Below are 23,810 nucleotides of genomic sequence, written 5' to 3' on the forward strand. Positions count from 1 at the left end.
ACCTGACAGTTGACCTACTTTATAAAAAAAAAAAAAAAAAAAGGAGGCACCTTTGCGGCATGTGATGTCACAGTAATGCGTCTCCTGAGCGGCTGACCTCTTTCTGAGGGCTGAACAGCCAGAGGCCAGTCTGACTGTCAGGCAGGGAGATCTGCTGTGTATCACTGCACCAACACAGTGCTGGCTGTGATGTCTTTAACTCACCTTACTAAGCGTGACTACATGTAGTTATCAAGTTAGCACCAGCGAACGCGCTGACCGTAAAGTCTCAAGAACCCCGTCTGCCCTGCCGCCCAAGGCTGTCAGCTACAGGTCCACAGGGGCCCTGCTCTCCTGGATATCTCCTACGTGGTGTAGCACACATCTCTAGTTGATTGCCAAACAGCTTTGACTGGTGTGAGCTGACAAGAACCAGTGCAGGTCATGTGATGACCCTTTTGGATCTGTGCTGGGCCTGCGGGGACCTGACAGCTTTAACTGACACAAATTCCATTCTACACGGGCTCTGCGATTCTTTTCACCTCGGTCCCTGAGTTACACGAGTGCCTGCGAGGACGTTGCACAGCCGAAGTCTCCGCGCATTGGGATAGCATGCACATTTTTTAGCCCTAAGTTTCCCTTTGTGGTTTCTTCAATACAAGTGCGGTGCTTACAAAGAAAATCAATTTGGCCATAACATTTCCATTTCCACATGCTTACAACAGCTCGCAGGGGTTGGGCCGGGAGAGGGTGCATTTACAAACACACCACTGGGGAAGTCAGGGCAAAAGCTACAAGGGAACAATAACTGCTGAAACATTACAGAAGTTAAGAGACTTCAGGAGAGGGGTGAATCTGTCCACTCAGCACATTTCCTCCGCTTAAAAGCAAAGAGGCTAACCTTGCTTGGCACCAGACAAGTGCTTAACTAAAACCCTGCCTTTAATCAAAGTAACAGTGCGTGAAAGTGCTAGTGTCAATCAATAACAAAGCTCTACCAAAAACATGAAGGACCGTAAACAGTGCACATTTTTTTGCCCTGCTCTTCTCACACTAGCTGCACAGTGTAAAAACTACTAGCAGGCAGTATAAAAAAACACACATCTTGGCAAAAATCAGTGTGACTATAAACTTTTCCCCTTGAAAGAAGCATATGTGCGCTAAGTTTGATCAAACTGTCACATCCAGTACTGAAGATCAAAACATGTCAAGGACCAGTCTCACTGGAGGCAGATTTTTTTTTTTTTTATGTGAGGGGAATATGAATGAGAACATAACAGAATCTTAAAAATCAAACTCCTTAAATTACAGACCACATTGTAAATGTGCTAGAACTGTGACATTTTCTGAGCCGAACAAAGAGGCTGATTCATGTGACTAAACACCCATTTAATGTCACTGTTTTAAAAAATGACTAAATGGCTGGTGTGTGACTTTGAAAACAGTAGCACTGCAAAGAGCGCTGCAATCTACAGAAGGGCTTGTTTCGCTAATTACTAACAAGTCCTTTAATGCCTCCACTTCGTTCTGTTTTTGCAGCTTGCTGCCAGTGGAAATGATTCTGACTTCACAGAGCGCAAGCGCTATACTTCTGAAAGTGTGAGCCGACAGCCGAGTGAAGTCCTCTCGCCGCTCGCTTTTATCTCTGCCCAATTCAGCTGCACCGCTTTTTTCCACACCGTCTCCTGCAGCTTGGTCACCTGCCCGAAAGCAGTCCCTCCAGAGAAAGAAGGGGATTTCATTCCCTGCCCTTGTGCCATTCGAGCACCAATTTCAGTTAATCAAACCTGTGCGTTCACAGAAAATAAGCATATCGAGTCACTGCGGCTATTTTTCATCAGACAAATGGGCCTTAACGTCCAAATAAATATAAAGCCTTGTTAATATATGTGTGCACTATACTTCATTATCCAGACAGTTAGATTTGTTTTAAAAAATCACACTGCATACCTCATAAGTTTGGATGTTACATTCAAGTTTTTAACTCAATGCCTTCACATTTTGAACTGCTTTTAAAAGCAGCTACACCCACATTTCACCTATGAAAATTCTTACACTGTGTAAGTGTATAGATACATATACTTGTGTCTGTTCTTGGTCCAAGACATATTTCACCAACATTCAAGCTCATATTTACACTGTACTGTTTTCTGGAAAAGAAGACAAGAGCAATGCCTGTTAGAAGAGTTAACAAGCGAGGTTTTGCTCAACTATGTATCTGTGCAGGCAACGCAGAATTTAACCCATAGTGTCCAGGAACCTGTGTGTTGAGGGCATAACTACCCACCTATCAATGTAGTATTCTTAGTTTCTGTGCACTGAAATTTTACATGTGCAATGTTTTTTTTCCAGCCAGTTTAAATCTATACAATAATTAATGCATAATTCTGGAAATAAGAGTATTTAGAACCGTGAAGGCAACAAGATATTGATAGTACCACTGCATTTATTGATAATATCACTTGTATTTCTGGAATTTGTACAATGTACAAACATTTCCAACGTGGAGTAAAAAAAGTTTGCCTTTATTATAATTTGCAGTGGCATAGAAAAACACCCTGATTAAAGGTTCTGAAATTTGGCAGTAATTATTTTGGCAAAATTTAAGTGGGTTACTCTGTACCGTACATATCTGAGACAATCCTCTCCATCATTCATGCATTTAAAAATGATTTAGTCTGCACATCAAGACAAAGCCGTACATTTTATAATAGGGAAAAAATTGCTGAAACGTTAACCTAAAAATGAATGTTTTTCGGTTACTGATAGACCCACTCATTTGTGAACACTACAAAGTCCATACGTAAAAGATATCCTTAACAGAATTCATTTCAAATTAAATTGGTTATGAGGGGTACGGTCTTGCAGGAATCCCCTATGGAATCCTATAACAAAGCTGAATCTTCACCTCATTTCTGATCCTTGCATTATTAAAATTTCATCAGGCCTTGAGAGATTACTCTGACTTTCATGAAGATTGATTTTATTTTTTCTTTCCAATGAGGCAAATGGCATAAATGTATAATCATTAAATGTTATGTCCTCTAAAGCAGTGGCCGAAGTGAGGGGATTTTTCTTTTTGTTGCAAACACTCGATTACCTGAATTGGCTCTGTTATTTCCTTGCTGCGGCAAATTATCACAGAAGTCACCACCCTCACTCACAGGGTTTTATGTTCAATGAAATGCATGCCTTGGACCGTTTTTTGAAGTATATACTGCGGTGACTTCGCTGACTTTGGACTGGATGTCTGCGATTGCTCAAGTGGATGGTATGCACATCTCCCATCTTGATTTCTATTTAAGTTTAAGGAGGCTCAAGATGGTTATCCTGTTGGATGTTAAAAGAAACACAAGACTTTCCATGTGTCCTCACAAAAGGTCATTCCACTATATATATGTACGAAATGCTTAGATACCTCTTTCGATCTGTGGGACGTCCATGAAATTGAGCGAAAGCAGTTGGTTATCTGACACTCACATCAGACAAAGCTATTAAAGATACTGGGGCTTATGCATTTTTCTCACTCTTTGCCTCGTAAATGTGAAATGATGTCTAAAAAAACCTTCAGACAGGTTCACGAACATCATCTTCAAAGAACAATCGACCTTCCAGTTCTGATTCCACCGGGTGAAGCCACTGGAGGATCTGATTACATACCAACCTGATGCAGTCTGGGAATTTCAGGTTAGTAATTTACTGCTCTTCTGAATAATGAAGCCCAGATCCATTTCAGCAGTACAGTGTCAGGGACACACAGTTCTGCGCCAGGGACCCATTTTACACATATCAGCTGCATCTATTAAGTAGCATACACTATCACGCGAAATGGTTTCTGCTTGCTTGTGCATTATTAGGTATGAGACCAGAACAGTGGTTTTCACGTAGGCCGACAGCAAAAGGTTCACAGCGGAGGCAGAGGTGCCGGGTTCGGCTGATGTTGGGGACCTCTTAATGACGTGCGCTACGAGGTGCAAGGAGCCTTCCAGGGAGCTGGCAGTGGCGGCGGTTTGTTAGCATCCGACGCTCCATCTGAAGGAACGCCCACTATCGCGCCGCGCTACCGTAGCGTGCGCGCGCGCCCCCTTCTCTGCATATTCAAATCGCTGCTTCTGTAAAGGCCTACACGCGGAGCTGTGACGAGCCCTTTGACGTCTTTATGATAAATCAAATGCCAGCTGTCAGCCAGTCTTACGGCTCAGACAAGCAGGCCAATTATAACTCGTAAAGGAGGGAGGATGCATTAAAGCCCTCTGCGTTAAATTTATCTCTGCTCGCTGTCTGTCTCCTTTGTCATCTGAAGACATTTTCGGAGGGAAAACGTGAAAGAAAGGAAGCACCCAGTCAATACGTGAAAAAAAAAAAAAAAAATAGGCAGGCGACCGTTCAGGAAAATGAGACAGAATAAACAGTCTCTGACTGGCTTGATTGCTGGCTGCAGAAAAAAAGACAAACAGAGAAATCCAAGCAAAATCCATACCTAATTATCACTCTACTTTTTATGCTGCGTGACTGGACCGTGGATGAAATACAATCAAGAATTCAAACTAGGCTCTAACAGATTCAAACAGAGTGGGTTTGTGTGTATAGTGTGTTTCAGACCCCTCTGTAGTTCATTAACACTTTCCCGATTTTATATAATCTTTAAACATGTCTATATTATGAGATTCAAAGTGAGAGAGGTGACTTCTGCAGCTGGTTTTATAGCTGGTAAAACACACACTAATGGTCTGGCGCTGCTGTAAAGGCCGTGGGTAATAAGTAGCTGACCTTATTAGTAGATGAATCAGTGCGTAATATCTGTGGGAAGTGTCTCTAGCGGAAGGTTCATGGAGAGACGGCCTGGCGCGTCTGTTCTCCAGTTGCCAGTGTTGCCCACACCACCTCTCTCAGATCATAAGATCACCTGCTTCCCAGACATGACCACTGCAGTAACCCAGGCTGGTCCATTCCCTGCTGTCCACAATCCTTGCCCTCTCTCTCAGATCATCAGATCGCCCGATTCCCAGACATCACTGCTGCGGTAACCGAGGCCAGCCCACTCCGTACCGCCTACAATCCCCGCCCTCTCTCAGATCACCAGATCACCCCCCTTTCCCAAACATCACTGCCAGGGTAACTCAGGCCCGCCCATCCCCTTCAACCCACAGTCCTCGCCCTCTCTGAGAGCAACGGATCGCCCCTTTTTCCCCAGACTCCACCGCTTCAGTACCCCAGGCTGTTCCCCACCGCCCCCTCACCTCTCTCGCAGGTCGTCCAGGCAACGCTGGAGGTGAACTTCGCCCGCCGTCACCAGGACATGCTCCCCTGTCTCCTGGATCAGCACCTCGGCGCAGGGGTCGGCCTGATTCAGCAGTTTCATACCTCGCACCAGCTTGGGCATCTCACCTAGGCACGCGATGGATACACACGCACACACACGTGCACACACACACACACACACACACACACATTTGTGGCAGATGAAGGCATTTACTTTCACACAGGTTTGGTAAAAAAGTGTAAGAGTAAGGGTTAGGTTTGGTTAGGGTTAAGGTTTTGTGTTTAGGGTTAGGGTTAGGGTTTTAGGGTTATTTTTAGGGTTAGGGTTTTAGAGTTAGGGTTTAGGGTTACCCTTTGATTTCTGCTGACTCCTTTGAAGGCAAAACATTTACAAGCTTGCCCTGAATGTTTCTCATGTACTGGGTTGAACTGGGAGTGTCACACGTGCTGCGGCAGATGGCAGGCCAGCCTGCGTTTAGTGGTTTTGGTAAGCCCAATTTTATGAATAAGGTTTTAAAGTAGCTGCCCTCCACTTCCATTATTTTCTCTCCATTATTGCATAAATTTGCTTTTACTGGATGAAATTGGGCTTTATTTTTAGGCTTTTCTCTGTTGATGCATAAATGCAATTCCCTTATACACTCAGCATTTCTATGGAGCTTAAAGTAGCCTATTTATTTTAAAGTAATCCGCTGTGTGAAACAACACAAGCTGGTACAATAAAATAATGTGAACATTACTAGTAGGCTTATGACATAGGAATTACACATCATAAGTAACACATTAGTTACTTGATTTTCAGGAATATGGAGCACCACTGCCATACTCCTAGTACACTTAAAATAGTACTACTACCACAATTATTTTTGCTCAAATCTGTAGGAAACCTGATAAATTAAACTGGTAATCCTGAAACCACTGTTACCCAGATGAAAGGTCCAAGTCTTCTTAGATTAAACAAATGCCAATCAGGAGCTAATGTTGGCTAAAGTTGCCTAAATGATTGTGTACATTTAAGATAAAGAGAAAGGACAAAGAACAAAGCTTTGCTATCACCCTGACAGACTCCACTGTGTCAGTGAGTCTTCCTGTCCTGTCATATCATGGCCTCTGTACCTAAGACTGCTCCTATGCAAATGCACAGTGGAACAGCCCCTTTGTGAAGCCTGTCACATTAAATTATATTTGCTTAATATCACTGGTTTTTAAGAAAATTTTCACTTGGAAAGGTTTTCAAGGTGGAAAAGTTATGTCTGAATTGGCCTTGAGCTCTGACTGCTGCCAGCATGAACCAGCTCAAGAGGAACTGTTAGGGAGCCCTTTGTAGCTGGAAAAGTAAAGAAAAAAAAACCAGGCAGCATTTTTCCAACTCACAATAACTCTTCGTTGACTAATAGGCTCCATATAAGTTCGAGTCAAACTTTAGCCATAAAGTTCTCATCATGTTGTTGCTGCTAATAATTCCACAAAGTTTAACTTGTTTCTGTTTTGGTTTTTCTTCCATTCACCCTACATGAACCATAATAAAATTATAATTTAAATTCTGTGTCTGTCGGGAGGAAAGGAGGGGGGGGACAACAGCACCAGTAATTTTATTTGGTTAGAAAAGTTTGGTCACACTCACTTGGGTGCTTGGGTTCGATGGCCACTCGCACTATGGGGGTGGCCTCAAAGTTCAGAGGGGTGAAGGGAGGGCAAGCCGGGGATGACGAAATAGTGGCGGACTTCAGTATCCACTCCTCCATCCCTCCGATACCTAGGGACGTAAATCAGGTGAGGGGCAAAAACAGCTCAAAGACCTTTTGATACCTCTGCGGTAGACACATTAGTCCAATGGCATCCTAATGTAAAAGACGTTAATGGCTTGCTCATTATACTAATGGAGATGTGATGGAGGCCCATCTGTATGAGACGGTTGACTAATTAGAGACTCGGGCCTGGTCGCAGAAAAGTGAACTTCTATATGATGGGCTCTTTGTGGCTAAAGTGCACGCTGGAGCTGAATTCCTCTGGGTGTGGATCACGTTGCACGCCCCTAGCAAACGCTATTCGCTCCAATTATTTCCAATTTCCTTTTTTTTTATACACCAAAGCATACCGTCGCCTTGATAATAACTGCTTCTCAGAGGTGCAAAACATGCTGGAAAATGTGAAAACTTCTTGTCACGGAATAAAAGAGTTCCCCAGGTACTCCAGTGCCTGGTATTACGAATACAAATTCAAAAATAAACAAAATGATACGAATTATGAAAAAAAAGACAGCCTTCATCCAGATGAAAGATAAGCTCTGAGGCTGGGAATAAAAAAAGATAATAATTACAGTCATCGTGCACATTTTGAATAGTTTTGTTTAAAACAATCACAAAAGCCTGAAGGCTTTCATTCGTTGCGCAGGGAGAGAAAAAAGAGAAAAGGAAAAAAAAAAAACCTGAGCACATCAGCAAAAAATGATTCCAAAAGCCCCGCACGTACTGATTCATTTCAGTTGAGAAAGAAAAGAGAGAGAAGATTTATTTTCCAGCTGTCACTGAGTACAGGGCCCCTGGGAGCAGAGCTCATAATGTAATGGCCAGAGCTGCCTTTATGCTGGGGATACTGTACGGGAGGAGGGGCGCGTGGGGGGGGAGACCTCATTCTCTATCCGTGGGAGGGGCCGGCAGGCCTGACATCCCCCCTCTTTGTTCTAGACGCTCACCTTCCAGACTCGTCGGGCAAGCTCCTGCACGGCATCCCAGACACCGACGCCCGTGATTTTTACAAGTGAGAGGAAGCGGGGAAGAGCGCGAGTTTCCCAGCAGCCCCCCCCCCCCCTTTCTGAGATCACCTCTCCGCTCGCCGCGCATTCCCTGCACTGCCCTTCGGCTGCAGGCCCCACATCACGGCGGGAGGGCATTTTAGTGTGCAGTGCTAACTGCCATTCCCGAATCTCGCTTCCGCTGCCTTACTTGGCACATATTCCTCTTCACCATCAAAAGAAGTTCACTCTAAACAGGACATCTCATTAGAGAGACCGGTTAACCATTCTCCCGTCAGGAAGAGCTTCACTGTCCTTGTGCTGGTCAGCTACTGTTGCGAAACATCTCTAAGGCTCACTTCACAGAATCATTGAAGGCTGATTTGTTGAGGCCAAGATCATATTTACAAGTATAAACAGCCACAGGCAAAAATGTCTCCTGAGAGCCAAAAGGCTGGGACTGCTTCCTTAGTGTGCTCCAAAGACCAGTGTGCTTTCAGTACGGTGTAAAACACCGTCCTTCATAAAGCAGTTGTGTGATCAATGGAAGCTGAAGACACTACAACTGCAAAGATGTCCTCAGACAAATATGGACAAACGCAATCCTCTAAAATGTATTCGTATGCATGAATACCAGGAGCTTAGTTTTCAGAAGGGCATGCTGTTCTCATATCCCTCACCTGTTTTAGTCATCTAGGAGCTGGCACTGTGACACTCACATCACATCAAACCCTAAAGAACCATTTTTTTACTCACAGTTAATTTTTTACAGACAAAAAAGGATTAGGTTCATTCAACCTGAATTATTTTTTTATCCTGGCAAATAATGAATCTCATCTGCCACAGGAACGAGTACTCTTTTGGCTCTTTGTTAGTGGAAAAAATGTGCTTTGAGGAGAAAGTAAAATTCTCATGACCATGGTAATATAATGATACGTTCTCCTAAAAATACCAGCTAAGACAACATCACCTTGGATCATAAAGGAAGATTGTTTCCTGAAAAGCCTTTTTGTTCACGGCATGTTAGGTCTCAAGGCGTTTGCACTAAAGATGTAAATTCAAATAATGTCATGTTTCTTACATCTCTCTGTAGTGTGTGTAAATATTAAATATCCTTTAAAAATGCCATGTTCGTCTGCACTCAATATTAGGGGAGCAGCTGCTGCCTTATCTGTGGGATCAGTGTCCGAACGTACACAGATGACATCATGGCTCTGGAAGTCCCCACATGGGTGGAAAACGGAAGTTGTGTTTCTTCAGTGACATGGAAGGACCACGGGGGACTCGCAGCTCAAATGTGTCAAACCTATCAAAGGCTAACCATGAAAAACAAAATCATTACTTTTAATGCTTCCAGATTTTATTCTGGTGTGTGCAAACATCGTGACCAATATGATAATAAAATACTAAAGAGAGATTTTATTTCCTTGAGGTCATAAAAGACCCGGCTGTAAAAAAGGGAAACCGCATACACACACACACACATACACATGCACATGCACTTTAATGGAATCTTCTCCACCAAAGAAAAATCCAGTATTCTATATTGTTTAGGCATTCTGTTCCTAAGTGTTGCCACATGTTTAATATTGGACATCCTTTTGTTTTAGGCAAAAGAACAGATGTTTACTAAAACAGCACCGAGCAGCTAAGTGGCTACTGAGTTTTAAACACACACTTCTTTAAGGCTAATAAACCTGCTGCTATTGGCACATTAATTTGCCATTTCATTTGTTTAGGCAACAACAGTCATACAGTGTGATTTTTTTTCACCCAGTCAGCAGAATGCTGGAACTTCGGACAGGCAAACTGTGGAAACGTACAGAACACAAAGGCTAGAAAAGGAAACACATAGTAAATAAAATGACCCTCTAAACAGTGGGGAGATACGCTTCCTTTGCCGCCAATATTGAATCTTGTTAAGGAAGTCACTCAGGCATGTCACTCTAAAATTGATCATCACTTCCTATTCCCCGCCTATCGGATAGGCAGTGCGGGCAGCCAGTGACGATCCGCCGCCTGATGGATGGATCCACAGGTAAATCGGACCTCCCGGGCGTGACCCCGCCATGCCACCGCCTCGTTTCGAAACGATTCTGCAGGGTGGAGCCTGCTCGAGTGGAACAGAACCACTCAGGCGGTTTGTTTGAGACTTAAACGAAACGAGGTGGCCAGATTCAACAGAGGCACTCTTTGTGTCTTCAGCATGCCCCCCCCACCCCCTCCCCGGCACTCCACCCTTGCTTCTCCACCACTCCACCCCTGCAACCCCCCCCCCCCCCCCAAAACAAAAGAAGCCCACAGAGCACTGTGTTGTTTATCTTAATGCTGACGACTTCCTTGAAGCAGCTCAATGGCAGGGAGGCTAAGCTCCGCCAAATTAAACCTTTTTTTTTTAAACTCCACTGCTTGCCGACTTCAGATGGCATTTTAATGATTCAAATGTAAATCCTGCCACCCTTAAACTTTTCACCCTCACACATGGTTTGCCTTTTTCTTCCCTCCACCCAAATGTGCGCTTTACCCTCGTAATTAAAACTTGCTGTGAAACACACCAGCAGGACTGACATGTTGAAAAACACTAGCTGAGCCTCCACACCTTGATAGTGTTTGGTATCTTGCACGCTTCAGCACTACAGAGTCCCGACAGATACAAAGCTCATCCAAAAAACAGTAACAACATGTGTAACGGGTGTCTCATTACGCTAAGGTTGGATGAGTTTCCCACTAATAAGGGGAAAAAGTGTTATCGCAGCCAAAGCCAGAGAAGATTTTACACTGCAAAAAGCGACACATCTGTAATGTGGCAGGACGCCAATTTAATGACGACAGTAAGGTTCTCCACATGATCTGAAAATCACTAACGATAAATACAACATACACTTTTTTTTCCCACGATTAGCTTCCTGCTGAAACCAGCGTGATCACAAATGATAACATTTTTCCACCAGAATACAATGACGAGCAAATTGCAAACCATTACTTGTTATTGGGTCAGAATGGTGAGATGTTTGACCTTTGGAACGCTGTTCATCAGCTGCAATGAGCTCCTACAGGCTCCTCCTGTGCGGCCCCTCCACAACACAATAGACCCATTAAACACAATTCTGATAATGTCACACAGCAAGGAGGCATGTGAAAAGCAGAAACAAAAGGGAAACATTTAGTCCATGTTCAAATTCACCCATCTCCTGGACCTTAATTTTCCCATGCGCTCACTCTGAAAAGAAATCTCCACCACCTGTTATCCTTAAATATTAACCTACCAAGACCTCCTCCACTTAGACAAACTAAGCCATTCAGCTGCAGTCAAATCCAACAGTGTTCGGTGATCACCTCGTGAAAACAAGCTCTCACATCTTAAAGAGATTCTTATCTGCTTTATGGAGCAGAGCACTTCCAAAAGCAAACATATCCGCTCATTGTCGAGGGGGCTTCTGTCATCAGATTCCCGATTGCTCTGATGAAATACGCCTCTAAAAACAAACTCCGCTCTTATCTCGGAAGGGCCAATGTCTAAAACCCTTTCACGGGTTGACCGTCGGCATAATGATACTGCCTCCGTGTGACTGTCCCTGCCCCAAGTTTCTGCCAGTCGCAGTATTTCACACATAGACATTTAACAAACTGAGTAAGAACCTGAATCTCAAAGCTGTGGCGAGTGAGAGTATGTCGTTTTGGCTCGTGGCTCCTTTTACAATGCTACCTTTACAATTCTTGTCAATGTCAACAAACGTGTTCAAGGCACATTCAAAAGTGAGTGACAAAAACACAGAGAGCCTGGAGCAAATGCTCCCCGAAGAATAGAGGTAAACTGTTACAAACTGCAAATATCAGTGCATGCTTGGCCTACAGCTCCAGCTAGAATATATATTACGCACCTCTCCTTGGCAGGGGTCCCTATCCAGAGCAACATGGCCCACATATTACATGATATAAATTTATACAGCTGGATATTTACTGAACCATTCCCTCGCTCAAGAGAAGCACCTCCAGAGATTCAAACTGGCAACCCTCAAGATCCGAAAATGGAGAGCCCCATTCATCAACGACTACTCAAAACTACCACTGGATACATACACTTTGCTCTATGACCAATACGTGTGGGGAAATAAACACATATGCAAAGCAGTTGTCTGTTTCGTCGCTTTGTCCTGACTCTAACAGTGTGAGGGAGAACTCTTACAGCATGTACTAGAACTTGTTCTGCCTGACACTGGCCAACAATTATAGGCCTCTGAAGTCCCGTGGGGACACCTGGAAGAGGGAGGCAAAGGTCGTCTTCCCAGACGTGACGCTTCCTCGACGCTGTGCCGCTCAAAGCGCCGGCCTAATTAAGGCGCATCCGGAGGAAGCGAGGCTTCAGACCGGGCCCTTCTTTTTTTCGACGTTTCAGCACCCTTTTAATTGTAAAAACTCGGAGTGTGTCTGAACCTGCAGAGCAGAGCACGCGTACGTGCCGCGGCCGAGTCCCCAGCAGCACTGGCGGAGGCCGAGGAGCGGGCTCGCGGTGATTCAAGCCCGGAGAAATTTCCTCAAACCGCAAATACAGTTGGCCGCAGCGCGAGTTATATAAAGAACATTTTTTCCTCTTTGTGTATTTGGCAGCTGTTCCCCCTCTCAGCTGCGGCTCGGGGTCTTTTCCTCAAAGCTGGCGCCGGGGACGGCTTTTGTAGCCGAGAACTTGAATAATAATGCCTGCTAAGTGTTTTTCACAGACTTGGGTGTTTGCTCGTTATACGGCGTACAGTAGCTGACGCGTCCCTTTGTCTCATCTACACGCCTCGCAGATTGAGTTTCACGACACTCTAATAAGCCAGGATGAAACACACTGCGGGTGTTCACAATTTAAAACCAACTTTTTTCAACAGATCGGTGGCAGCAGCGACACAGTGTAAATTGCGTGACTCTACCTTTGCTCCACGTTTACACGGGGTGCGCAGGGCTTAACGTTTCCTCCCCCAAGAGAATACAGTTTGCAAAACGGAAACCAGTTTACACAGCTTTAACAGTAAAAGGTAGTGAAAAACATCCCTGAACAGATACACAATAAACCCACTGTGTTTTGGGTATGTAAAACAGAATGGCTACTGACATGTAGCAAACCTTTCCTGAAGACTGTGTTAAGCAATCTCAAGGGCTCTTTGGGTAGAAAGTGCCCATTGTCTATTCAGTTGCACTTTTTAAACAGTCTCTCATGCATCTGAGCTGGACAAAAAATAGCTAGTGAAAAAGTGCACTGAAGAGGAAAATATCTTCCTTTCAAACACACACGCCATTTTCAAGTCAGTGTGTTAACCCTTATTTTGAGACAAATAAAAGACACATAAATATTAATGCTCACTCCAAAAGATATCCTTACAAACCCCTTTCTTTTGTTTCACAGAAAGTACTCAGAAGTATTATGGCTTCTCATTATGATTTCTCATGTCTGTTTTTGCAAAATTAATTATGAGAGCACAGAAGTGCATTGAAGGTGAAAACAAAATTAGTATTAACATAACAGATCGCACTGTATAAACATGCACAGGGATTCACAGACAAGTAAAACATGACATAGTAGCTAGCTACCCAGCTCACTACTTTCTCTAGCCAAAATGTTTTGCTAAGATGGGAAGTATCATCACTGATGAGCTATGAAACCTGATGACAATCCAAAAGGCTTGTTTTATCTTTGCAACATTCCAGGCAATATTACTGCCAGACACAGCTGGCTAAAGATAACAGGAAACCTGCGGAAAAGCTAATGTAACGACTGCTAAATAAAGCAATTTGCCATTGTTTACAAGCTCACCGCCCAGCACTTTCTCTTTCATCAACACTGGAGTCCATGCCTATGCAAATTTAAAATGAAAACAAGATGCAGTGTGAATCACAAAGCCCCGCCAGACTGCAAATGCACAATAGGATATCGGACTGGTGGATGTGTAGATACCCGCCTGTATGGAAATTGCAGGAATGGAAAAGTGATGAAATAGGGCATATATTATGAATTAACACAATGCAGAGAGACTGTAGTTGAAAGTAGGTATGTCTTTACTGGCAGTCAGGTGGCGGTCAACTTTTCTGGTCATCTGCTGTGTAAAGAATTCATTCTGAAAGCTATCGGGAACCTTTCTGACCTTTAAGTTTGACATTTTTATCTTGATTGTATTTGACAACATACGGTTCTGGGGAACAGTGAGTTTTCAAATTTCACTCAAATCTAGGCACACTCTTGAACTTTACACACTGAAACTTAGAAAATGATACGTGTTTGAGGGACCTTTAGGACATTTGTGTTTCCAAAAAATCCATGCATAATATGTCGGGCAGTCAAAAAAAAAAAAAAAAAACTTATCAGGAGCCTCTGTGACCTTTCCCCTTTGACCTGATAACTGTGGGGACCAGAACAGACAACATTTGCATCATGTTTTATCAGAAACCATGCAGGACTGGCTGTGTTAGAGACCAAAGACCAGAGACACAGCACCATGTAAGGACAAATCAGAACCATAATGCCCCTTGGATGACTTTACTGGTGGGCATAACAGGGATCCAAGGCTGAGAGAGGGAGATTAACAGTACCTTAGAACTGGTTAACATCCTGTTTTTGCCTGAGTGTAAACCTACAACCAAGGCTTGTGGCTTCAAGGATGTTCAGCAGAGAGAAAATGTCAGCAAAAGAGAAAAACAAAAATGCAACAGAGATGAGATGCAACCAACGCCATACACAATCCATTTAATGTATCTGTATGCTAATACATTCCACCTCCAGTCAAATTTCAGAGGTAGCCATTCTCTGGGCTTGCCTGGATAAAGCAAACTGAAAGACAGAGGAGGGGGGAAAAAAGAAGAGAAGCACGTGTTGTGTGCCAGCTGTCAAAGTCAAGTAGTGTCGAATCACAATATGGGCCCCGAGCGGCGGGTTTGCCAGGAATCAATTATTTCGGCGGGAGACAGAAAACTTTGAGCTCCGCTGTTTGGAAGAGGACACAGAGAACTGCTGGCATGGCATCTGGTGACAGAGTGCCAGACGAGGTGCTCCTCATCTGCCACTTCCTTCCTACTTTCATCATTTATACCCACAATGCACTTCTGCACTTCCTTTCTATCTATTCCAGAGCACAACAAAGTAAAACAGAAAACAATTCCATTATGTCCTTCATTATTCATTCGCCAATCAGTTCTGATTGTAATAAGATCATGTAAATGAGCCAATGAATGATCTATAAAACTCTGAAAAGAGTTCATTTGGGTTTATTGCTCTAATCAAACAGTGATTTTGTCTGGTCGAAAACTCAATGCAAACAAACTCAATTACCTTAATGGAATAGATTATACCTCCCCCTCATGAAGTATATTTTTCCCTTATTTTTGGTCATAATCTGAAAGTGAAACACAGACAGGCTCTGTTTGATATGGGCTACACTGGCACTGCAGCTCTCCTGTCAGTGCGATGGCCTCACGCCACAGAGAGAGCACTTTGGCTCCGTTGAGTGAACTTTATATGCTTAAAACATTGTTTGTGTCCCATAAATCCAGTCATAGCTCAGCGTTTGACAGGGGGACATTTCCTGCTGGAAATGTATTGCCATCTGCTGCACTCTTAACAAAATCTACCACACAATTTCTTTCCTGCTTCCTGGCCGGCCCAAATCAGAAACATCGACTATGAAAATAAATTTAATTACACAGGGCCTCGGGGTCGCCTCGCCTCGTCTGCTCATCGCACCATCTTTCAGGTTATCATTTTCTCCACAGCACTCAAATTATCTCCGCTGGTTCTAGCATATGCCACGAGTGAAATACTTGCCACAAAAGGTTCAGGCAACCAAGTAAGTTTGCGCAGCTTAATGGGAGTACACAGAAAACCGTCGAAGCCGACTGTCACTCCATGAAGGAGCTTTGTACTGTGTGTCCTATTGTCCAATCACCTCAGCACGAAAACATCTAAGCATGCAAGTTCCGACTGGGGGGACCTGGGGCACGAGACGCTGTTGACATCTGCATGTGAAACATATGGAAGCTGGGAAGCGTCCATGTGCTCGGCTAAAAATGTGGTGAAAGAACTCCGCATCTTGAGTGGTAGCGATGAATCTCAAAGAATACGTCTGGCCTTACTAAAACATTATGCTGGCAACCAGTGGATTTGCAGCCCTCTAATGGTTTGATCAGCTGTTCCAGCAGTGGTTTTAATAAAGAGTGGAATAAATTCATGGAATTACAGTCCATCTTAAGTCCCTTTCTTTGAACTGTGGAAAGTCCCCTTTTTGCGGAAAGTCCCGCTTAATCTCTCAGCCCTTTTAAAGAGACAGAGCTCTCGCCAGTGGCCAAGGAGCATGTGAATGTTTCAGGCTGCCTCCTCTCCCTTTGGAAAGTAAGGCAAAGCAGCATCAGGGAAACCAGGAGAGAAAACATTAAACACCAAGGAGACCACCTGGTGCCGGAGCACTAACGGGTTAAGTAAGAGCGACAGCTACGTTCCAGGCGCGTTCGCAAAGACATAACTGCGGTCCCTTTGTGCGCGTGGGGAGGCAGAGCGGAGACCACAGCCAAAGGAAACGCAGGGGAAGTGGGAGCCTTTGCCTTCGCTGAGACACGGCGACGGCAACAATGCACCCATTGTGCTGGGAGCGTGGAGGAACCTCCGTCCTCTATCCAAACCGGGCCAGCGCGCGGCGGAGACACCCAGCAGCGGGGATATGAAATCATTTATCTTCCCTTCCAAACGGGATGCCGTGACACTGTCCCCTCCTTCGTCTGGACGGCTTTCTGCTGACTGCACAGGGCGGCCGCTGGGGAGCACGGTGTCGAGTGTCCCCCCCTCCCCCCCCCCGGCCGGTGGTGGAGGCCCGGGAGAGAGAGGGGCTCTCAAGGACGGGCTCGTAAAATTACACCTCGGCCGTTCCGCTCTCCTCTCTCCGCACTCCGGCGATCCGAACGCCATTGGAGGCCCGGCACAATCCAGCAAACGGAAGGCTATGGGTCTCTCTCTCTCCCACACACTGACTCACGTAATATAGAGTTTCTAAGATGTCTTTATCAGATGTGGAGGGAGCCCGGTTTTCCTCTCCTCTCTAATGGACAGAGTGAAAGGCCTCGTGCCACTTACCCCAATTAAAAGGAAAGAGGACAACTGAAGGACCCCATTAGTCTATATACGGAAGGCACCCACCTGCTCTCCTGGCCTCTCAATCACGGCCCACCTTTCCACATGACAGGCAAATTGGTTCTCTTTTATGGCAGGTAAACAAGCATTAAAAAGTAACTACATTTGTGCCTCTGACGTCTCCATTATTTATGATATTTCTTAGATGACGGAAGTAGATGCCAGTTACTCTGGCGAGTGAAAATTTACATTTAACTTTCCTTTTCTTAGCCCTACAAAAAGACGCAGCTTCTTAGCCATTGTCCTTTAATGGGTTTTTCTTCTCCAAATGATCTACTTCTGTGCAAAAGAGGACTAATCTGCGGCGAATTGATCTTTTTATTTTGCTCCCCTATTCACGATGACAAAATAGCACCCTTTCACAAACTCTCTGTTAAATTGCATGACTGCTGTTGATGACAAGTAAGCTATTTACCCATTCTTATGAAAGCAAAAAAAAAAAAATGAAAAAAGGACAACGTAATTGGAGACACAAAAGCATGGTCTGGCAAATGTTTCTTCATTGCACTTTTGTTAAATGTCAGGATAAGAACTCACAAAGAATTTTTTCATGTAAACAATACCCAGTAAAACTGTGGACAAAATGATTTAACCTTGTGAAAATCATCTAAAAAAAATTTTAAACTCCAAACCTTGGAATGCGACACCTCTACTTGTGAATTGGACGATAAAGCTGAATCCAAGCAGCGACCCTCGTGTCATGGAAATGTCTTGAGGCAGAGCATTTTTTTTTCATGAATCATTTTAATTTCAATGAAAGGAGCGCGCTGGAAAACCCCCGGCCCGAGTCTTTGTTTTAGTCTGAGCGCTGGAGCGGGCTCCTGGCTGGGGGGCACCACTCAGGAGCGGAGAAAAGCCTGTTCTGGTTCAGTGTCACTTTGGCATCAGAAGGCAGGCAGGTGGCGGCCGATGCCAGACAGGTGGCAGCTAATGCCAGGCGCGAGAGAGCTGCAGCGTGCTCATCACACGGGCGCGGGGAAATACAGTTTCCCTTTCATCCGGCTTTCCCTGAGGTGACATGTCACTGCGCTCACAACTGATGCACAACTCCATGTGACCAAAATGTATTCGGCCAAATTACTGGGACCACCTCGTAACTTTCTTCCTCCCATATGCCGGTGGTGACAAGTAAGCTATTTACCCATTAGTTAGTACAGGTTCATTACGTTTGCCCACTATGTTTCCTTTCAGCATTCTTGAGGCTAAAACATAAGGCAGAAAAACCACATATTAGAAATCCATTAAACAGGCTCTGTGTAGGTGTATAGCCTATGTGAATGAGAGACATAATGGTTATGGTTTTACAACGAGGCTTAAATCATGCCCCAATAATAAAACCAAGTTAATACCTTTATCCTGTCGCACATCATATTACATATAACTTTGGGTGGAGTGGGTACAATATTTTTTGCAACATATGAACCCCCCTGAGTCATATAACGTGGGGAACAGCTGGTCCAGATTTCACAGGGGTCCGTGCTGCAAACGACACCAGCAGACCATGGGAGGGAAGATTTGCGAACAATGGGTCAAGGAGAGCCTAATCCCACACGCGGTGGGAATCTGAGCGCCTCAGAGGCATGGACAGCCATGCTTTACACAGCCCCGGTCCCTGTGAAGCCCTGAGAAGCAGGGTCCCATTTCTCTGTACGACATTATTTACAGACGGATATGTAATGGCATACGTGTGGAAGAAAAGCAAAAGCATGAACGCCTCCCCATCTGAGAGGGCGGGACCAATACGTATCTGAATATAAAACACATACATAATACCTGAACACAAACATCTTTAATTTTCATAGGTACGCAAATAAAATATCTAAAACTGTATATTAAAAATGTCTTGGTGGAAGAAAAATACTCTCCTCCCAAAAAAAAACATAACAAAACAATAAAAAAAACAACTTGATGACACAGTCATCACAGGCTGTGAGCGCCTGCAATGACGTATTCCGCCTCCTTCACAACGGGCACGGACACCCTGGAGGCACCAAAAAGGAATTTATATTTAATGAAAAATAAACATGCGCAAAAAGGGCTATTTGGCCGAGAGTCATGTAGGAAAGTGGCTCCCTCCTTTTCAGTAGCGATTGCCGTCTCCACTGTGAATTGACATTCAGGAGGAGCTTTTACAGTCTGACAACAAACATATCTATCAGTGATCTATTAACACATTAAAAAAACACACTCACATATTCACAGCATTAGGTGCCTCAGCTCCAGCACACATTGTAAAAATGGTCTGAGTGTTTTCACATTGCAGGAAGGGAGGGTGAGAGAGTAAAAATGCTCGCATTAGTTAACCACTACAGCAATGCAGTTTCAGGTCATGCCAATAAAGCACCTAGAAATTGAAATGGGAGAAGGAGGGGGGAGAGAGAGAGACAGAGATAGAGAGAGAGAGACACACTGAGAGAAAGAAATAGGGAGAGAGTGAGCAAGATATACAGGGGGGCAGAGAAAGAGAGGGGGAAAAAACAGATAGAAAAAAAGGAGAGAGAGTGTGCGAGAAACAGAGAGTGAATGAGAGACAGAGGAAGACAGAGGGAGAGAAACAAGCAAAGAGAGAAACAAAGAGTCAGAGTATTTGAGGGAGGGGGGAGAGAGAGATAGAAAGAAAGGGAGTCAGAGTGCTAGAGATAGAGCATGTGAGGGAGAAACAGAGAGGGGGTGAGGGGGGAGAGAGAGAGAGGGAGTGAGAGACACAGAGGGGGAGAGCAGGAGCGAGAGAGAGACCTGCCTGGTAGAGGTACGGGTTGACACACACAGAGGGTAGGCAGAGAACAAAGAGCAGCAGCTAGAGACATAAGAAGCAGACGGCCGCTGCTGAGCTGCCGCTCCCTGCGACAGCCGCTCTGCCTGTCTGCCTTCCGGAGGCACAGGACCCACGGACCGGCCCGCGAATCAAGGGGGAGTAAAAAAAAAAAGACCCGCACCACTCCGAAATAACGAAATGGGCTCAGGAAGCTATCCTTAATGCATGAGGGGGTGAGGTCAGGAGAGGCGTGTTGTTTTAACAGGGCTGACACCACGGGCATAGCTAACAGAAAGCAACCCGTAACAGCTGAACTGGCGACAGAACCCATAAAATATAAAAGAAAACAGGAAAAAAAAAGAGAAAAATCCCACCATGCATATGCGGCAAGGGCAGCCGCAGAACGGCGGCCCACCCCGCCAAATGCGTGTGTCGAGCTGTAAAGCTGGTGTGGCAGCAGGGGGGATTGTGGGGCTTTTCGCGGGAGGTGGCACTGCCTGCGAGTTGGCATCGATCCTGGAAAGCCATCCAGACCCCCATTTTTAAATGGCATTGCCGCCCGCAGCTGCTCTCTGCTCCGAGGACCGGCTGCTTATTAAAACCTCCCAACTATGAAAAGAAATCCAGGGGGACAGAGCGCTTATTAAGACACCCCACAATGTTTTTAAGCCGGTCTCCAGCCCTTCCACGCAGGCCCTGGACAAAGGGCTAATTTTAGATGGATTATGGGCCTACGGACAAGGGGGCGAGAATGATACATATAAACACGGGAGAGAAAAAAAAATTTACCTGCGGAGTGCTCTTTGGTGCCAAGTGGAAGGAAAGAACGGCCGGCTCCGTTATCCGAAAAAGCACTACTGTCGGCTAGAAATGAATGACTTCTGAACCTGATCCAATCCAAAAAAATAAATAAATAAAGGAAAAAAACAATAAGAAAATTTGAATTTATAATGCCGTTTGCCCTCTAATGGGCCAATTACCTGCTATCAAAAGCTCTATTACACTCTTCCTCAGACAGCAATCATGAATAACCAGCAATTAGTACCTTGGCCCACTGGAGCGGACAGTTGGCCTCTGATGCAGATGACCCGGTCCTACAGAGGGCAATGACACACACACCCCGCTCCCTCCCCACCCCCCCGAACGAGTGCCATAACCCCAGGCACTGAGTGGGCGGGATAGGGGCATGACCTCCCTGTTAAAATCCCCCAGTATCACGCCTCATGCTGCAGGTACTGCGGAAACGCATGCCCGGTTTTCCTTCAGAGCGGGGAACGGCTCCCAGCCCGCTCCCAATAAAGTTTAATGAGCCAGCTTTGGGCTGCAATACAGGAAAAAAAGGGCCAATCGGTGAAGAAAACCTTCGAAAACAGATCCATGGAAACTGAGGGCTGATCCACGAGTTAGGATACCACTGCGGAGTAAAAGGCAGTGTGGCTATCCCAGCACCTGCAGCTTCTCCCGCTATACATAACAGCGATCACATTGCACAATCAGCACCGTGTCTTTCAGGAAAGAAAAGGATGCTCACTGTATGGCCATACTAATAAACACAAATAATGTCAACCCGCCTGGAAGCAAAAAATGGTAAGATCAGAAAGCTAGCCAGGAAGTGAAGTCACGCGCATACTCTCAATTACAACTGACAAAGGTGTCTGCTGAAATGCTGCTGCCCATTTGAAAGTATACTGAAATATTTTTACGTTACCACTGAATAACAAAACAGAAGAATGACTCATTAGTTAGGTTCTCCAATTTTATATGTCACCACAGAATACTGGGGATGTTACGTTATGTAAAATTGCCCTGGCTGATTTTGGTGAAAACCACATGAAGTGATGTCATCATCCTGAAGCTATCTGTCTGCTCCTCATGCGTCTGGGGGGGGATTTATGCCTTCGTAGGCCTGTTTATCAAACCACTATTTGATGATGTAAGCAAGCGATGCCACTGCTTTTAATTTTGTGTACTGAACTGCAGTCATTACTCAGAGGTGGAACGACAGCTTAAAAAAAAAAAAAAACAACTAAATTATCTGTATGATTCTGTATCAGAATACAGAAAAACAAGGCCCGCGCTTTGCTTCCAGCACTTTCCAGCCCTGCCAGACACCAGCGGTGTAGCCTTAGTGACTAAACATTCAGATATGTGTAGCTGCCATCACCAGAACCTCACGATCCCTTACTTAATCTAGTCATCTTCTCGATGCGTTCTTTCAACAAACGCAATATGTTTACTGTCTAATACGCAGGCCTCAAATAGCAAGGGGAATGATTCAACAAGGAAAGAAATAGTGACAAAAACAACTGAAGGCTATTGTCGAGCACATACAGTCTTGACCCCAAACATCTGTATGCGCAAACAGCGAGAGTGGTCCCGCTTCCTGTTTTTCTCCTCCTCGAATAAAACCCGGGCAATCGAGCACAGTGTATTTTCCACTCCAGGAGAAATATCAGAACCTCATTTATTTCCTCCACCAGGGGAATAGCCGTCTAGGTTATTTTAAGACTTTTAAACATAAAACCCATCATACAGACGTTATATAAGTTAAGCTGCCTGCCTTTTTTTTTTTTCTTTAAATCACTTGGAGTACATTTCTTTCGCCTTGGCAACCAGGGGGCCTGATTTGGAAAAGGTGTTCCCGAACAATCCGGCTTTATTGAGTGTATGGAGCAGGGTGCGTGTATGGGTCTTGGCCGAGCCGGTTTGTTTTCGGTTAGGCGCAGCCCCGTAAGACATGTGGGGAGCCGAAGATCGCCGCGCTCAGCAATACGTTCTGGTTAATGGCATTCACATCTGCGCGGCGCGCGGCCCAGAGGCCGCCCCTCGCTGTTCCCACATCATAAACGTATCCGTCCGCGGCGAGATGTGACTGCGGCCAGATAACCTCCATTAGGAGGCACCGCATTTCAAACAAACGCGTCCCCTCGCCAGGGCTGTGTAATCAATTTGCGAGGATGAAATAAGCAACAGGCTCCCGAGCACGTACACACACACACACACACACACACACACACACACACATACACTCTCTCTCTCTCACACACACACACACACACACATACACTCTCTCTCTCTCACACACACACACACACACACACAGTCACACACAGTCACACACACACACACGCGCGCGCACACACACACTCTCTCTCTCTCTCTCACTCACACACACACACACACACACACAAACAACAGGCTCCCAAGCAAACACACACACACGCATGCATGCGCATACACACACATGCACACACACACACACACACACACACACACAGCATTCATTTCTGTCACTGCCACTATTGTTTTTTTCCCTTACAACATTTGAGAATAATTTTTTTTTCTTTTCTTTTGTTGATTCAGTTTTGGACTTTTCTGCAACAGAGGCTACTCTCCTGAATCCTAGAAGCTGACTGCTTTAATCCTGTTATTGTGTGGCTTAATTACAACCTCATCAGCACATTTCCAGAAGGTACCCTTTTTCCTCCCTCTCTCATACTAACAGGTAGCGTGGAAGTCAGCGCGACTCCTGACCCGGTGTTCATTCAGAAACAGGACAACCTGGAATCCCTGGAAGCTCCCAGCATCTGTCTGACCTGGATTTGCACTTTTTTTTTCTCTCCCCTTTGTCCTGTTGAACGAGAGCAAAGTGCCAGACGGACGGCGATGACAAGACGACGCGTTTCCCCGTCTCTCTAACGCCACCGATTGGCGAGTTTTGCGCAGGACAGCTCCTTTTGAGGCAGCCAGCGGAGAGGCAAAAGGAACACATCTATGATCTCGGATAAAGCCAGTCACCTGCCTGTTAGCATTACAGCGCTGAGAACCAGGGCTTATTACAAAAGCGTTTGCCCTTGTTTGTGCGGAGACAACAGTGATGCATTCAGACTGATTTTCAGGCTGCCAGGCTTTAGACAAAGAAAAGAGAC

At 45.0% G+C, this 23,810-nt stretch overlaps 1 protein-coding gene across 1 annotated transcript in view; it reads right to left on the reverse strand.

Annotated features, from left to right (window-relative positions):
• efl1 (elongation factor like GTPase 1) overlaps positions 1-23,810 on the reverse strand; it is a 66,955-nt gene that overhangs the window by 13,642 nt on the left and 29,503 nt on the right. The window contains exons 16-17 of the mRNA XM_036543998.1: positions 6,866-6,997; positions 5,220-5,367 (exon numbers count right to left, since the gene is read on the reverse strand). Of these exons, the coding sequence (XP_036399891.1) occupies positions 5,220-5,367; positions 6,866-6,997 (280 nt within the window). The remainder of the gene's footprint in view (positions 1-5,219; positions 5,368-6,865; positions 6,998-23,810) is intronic.

Source organism: Megalops cyprinoides, chromosome 13, assembly GCF_013368585.1.
Source record: "Megalops cyprinoides isolate fMegCyp1 chromosome 13, fMegCyp1.pri, whole genome shotgun sequence".
NCBI classification, from domain to species: domain Eukaryota; kingdom Metazoa; phylum Chordata; class Actinopteri; order Elopiformes; family Megalopidae; genus Megalops; species Megalops cyprinoides.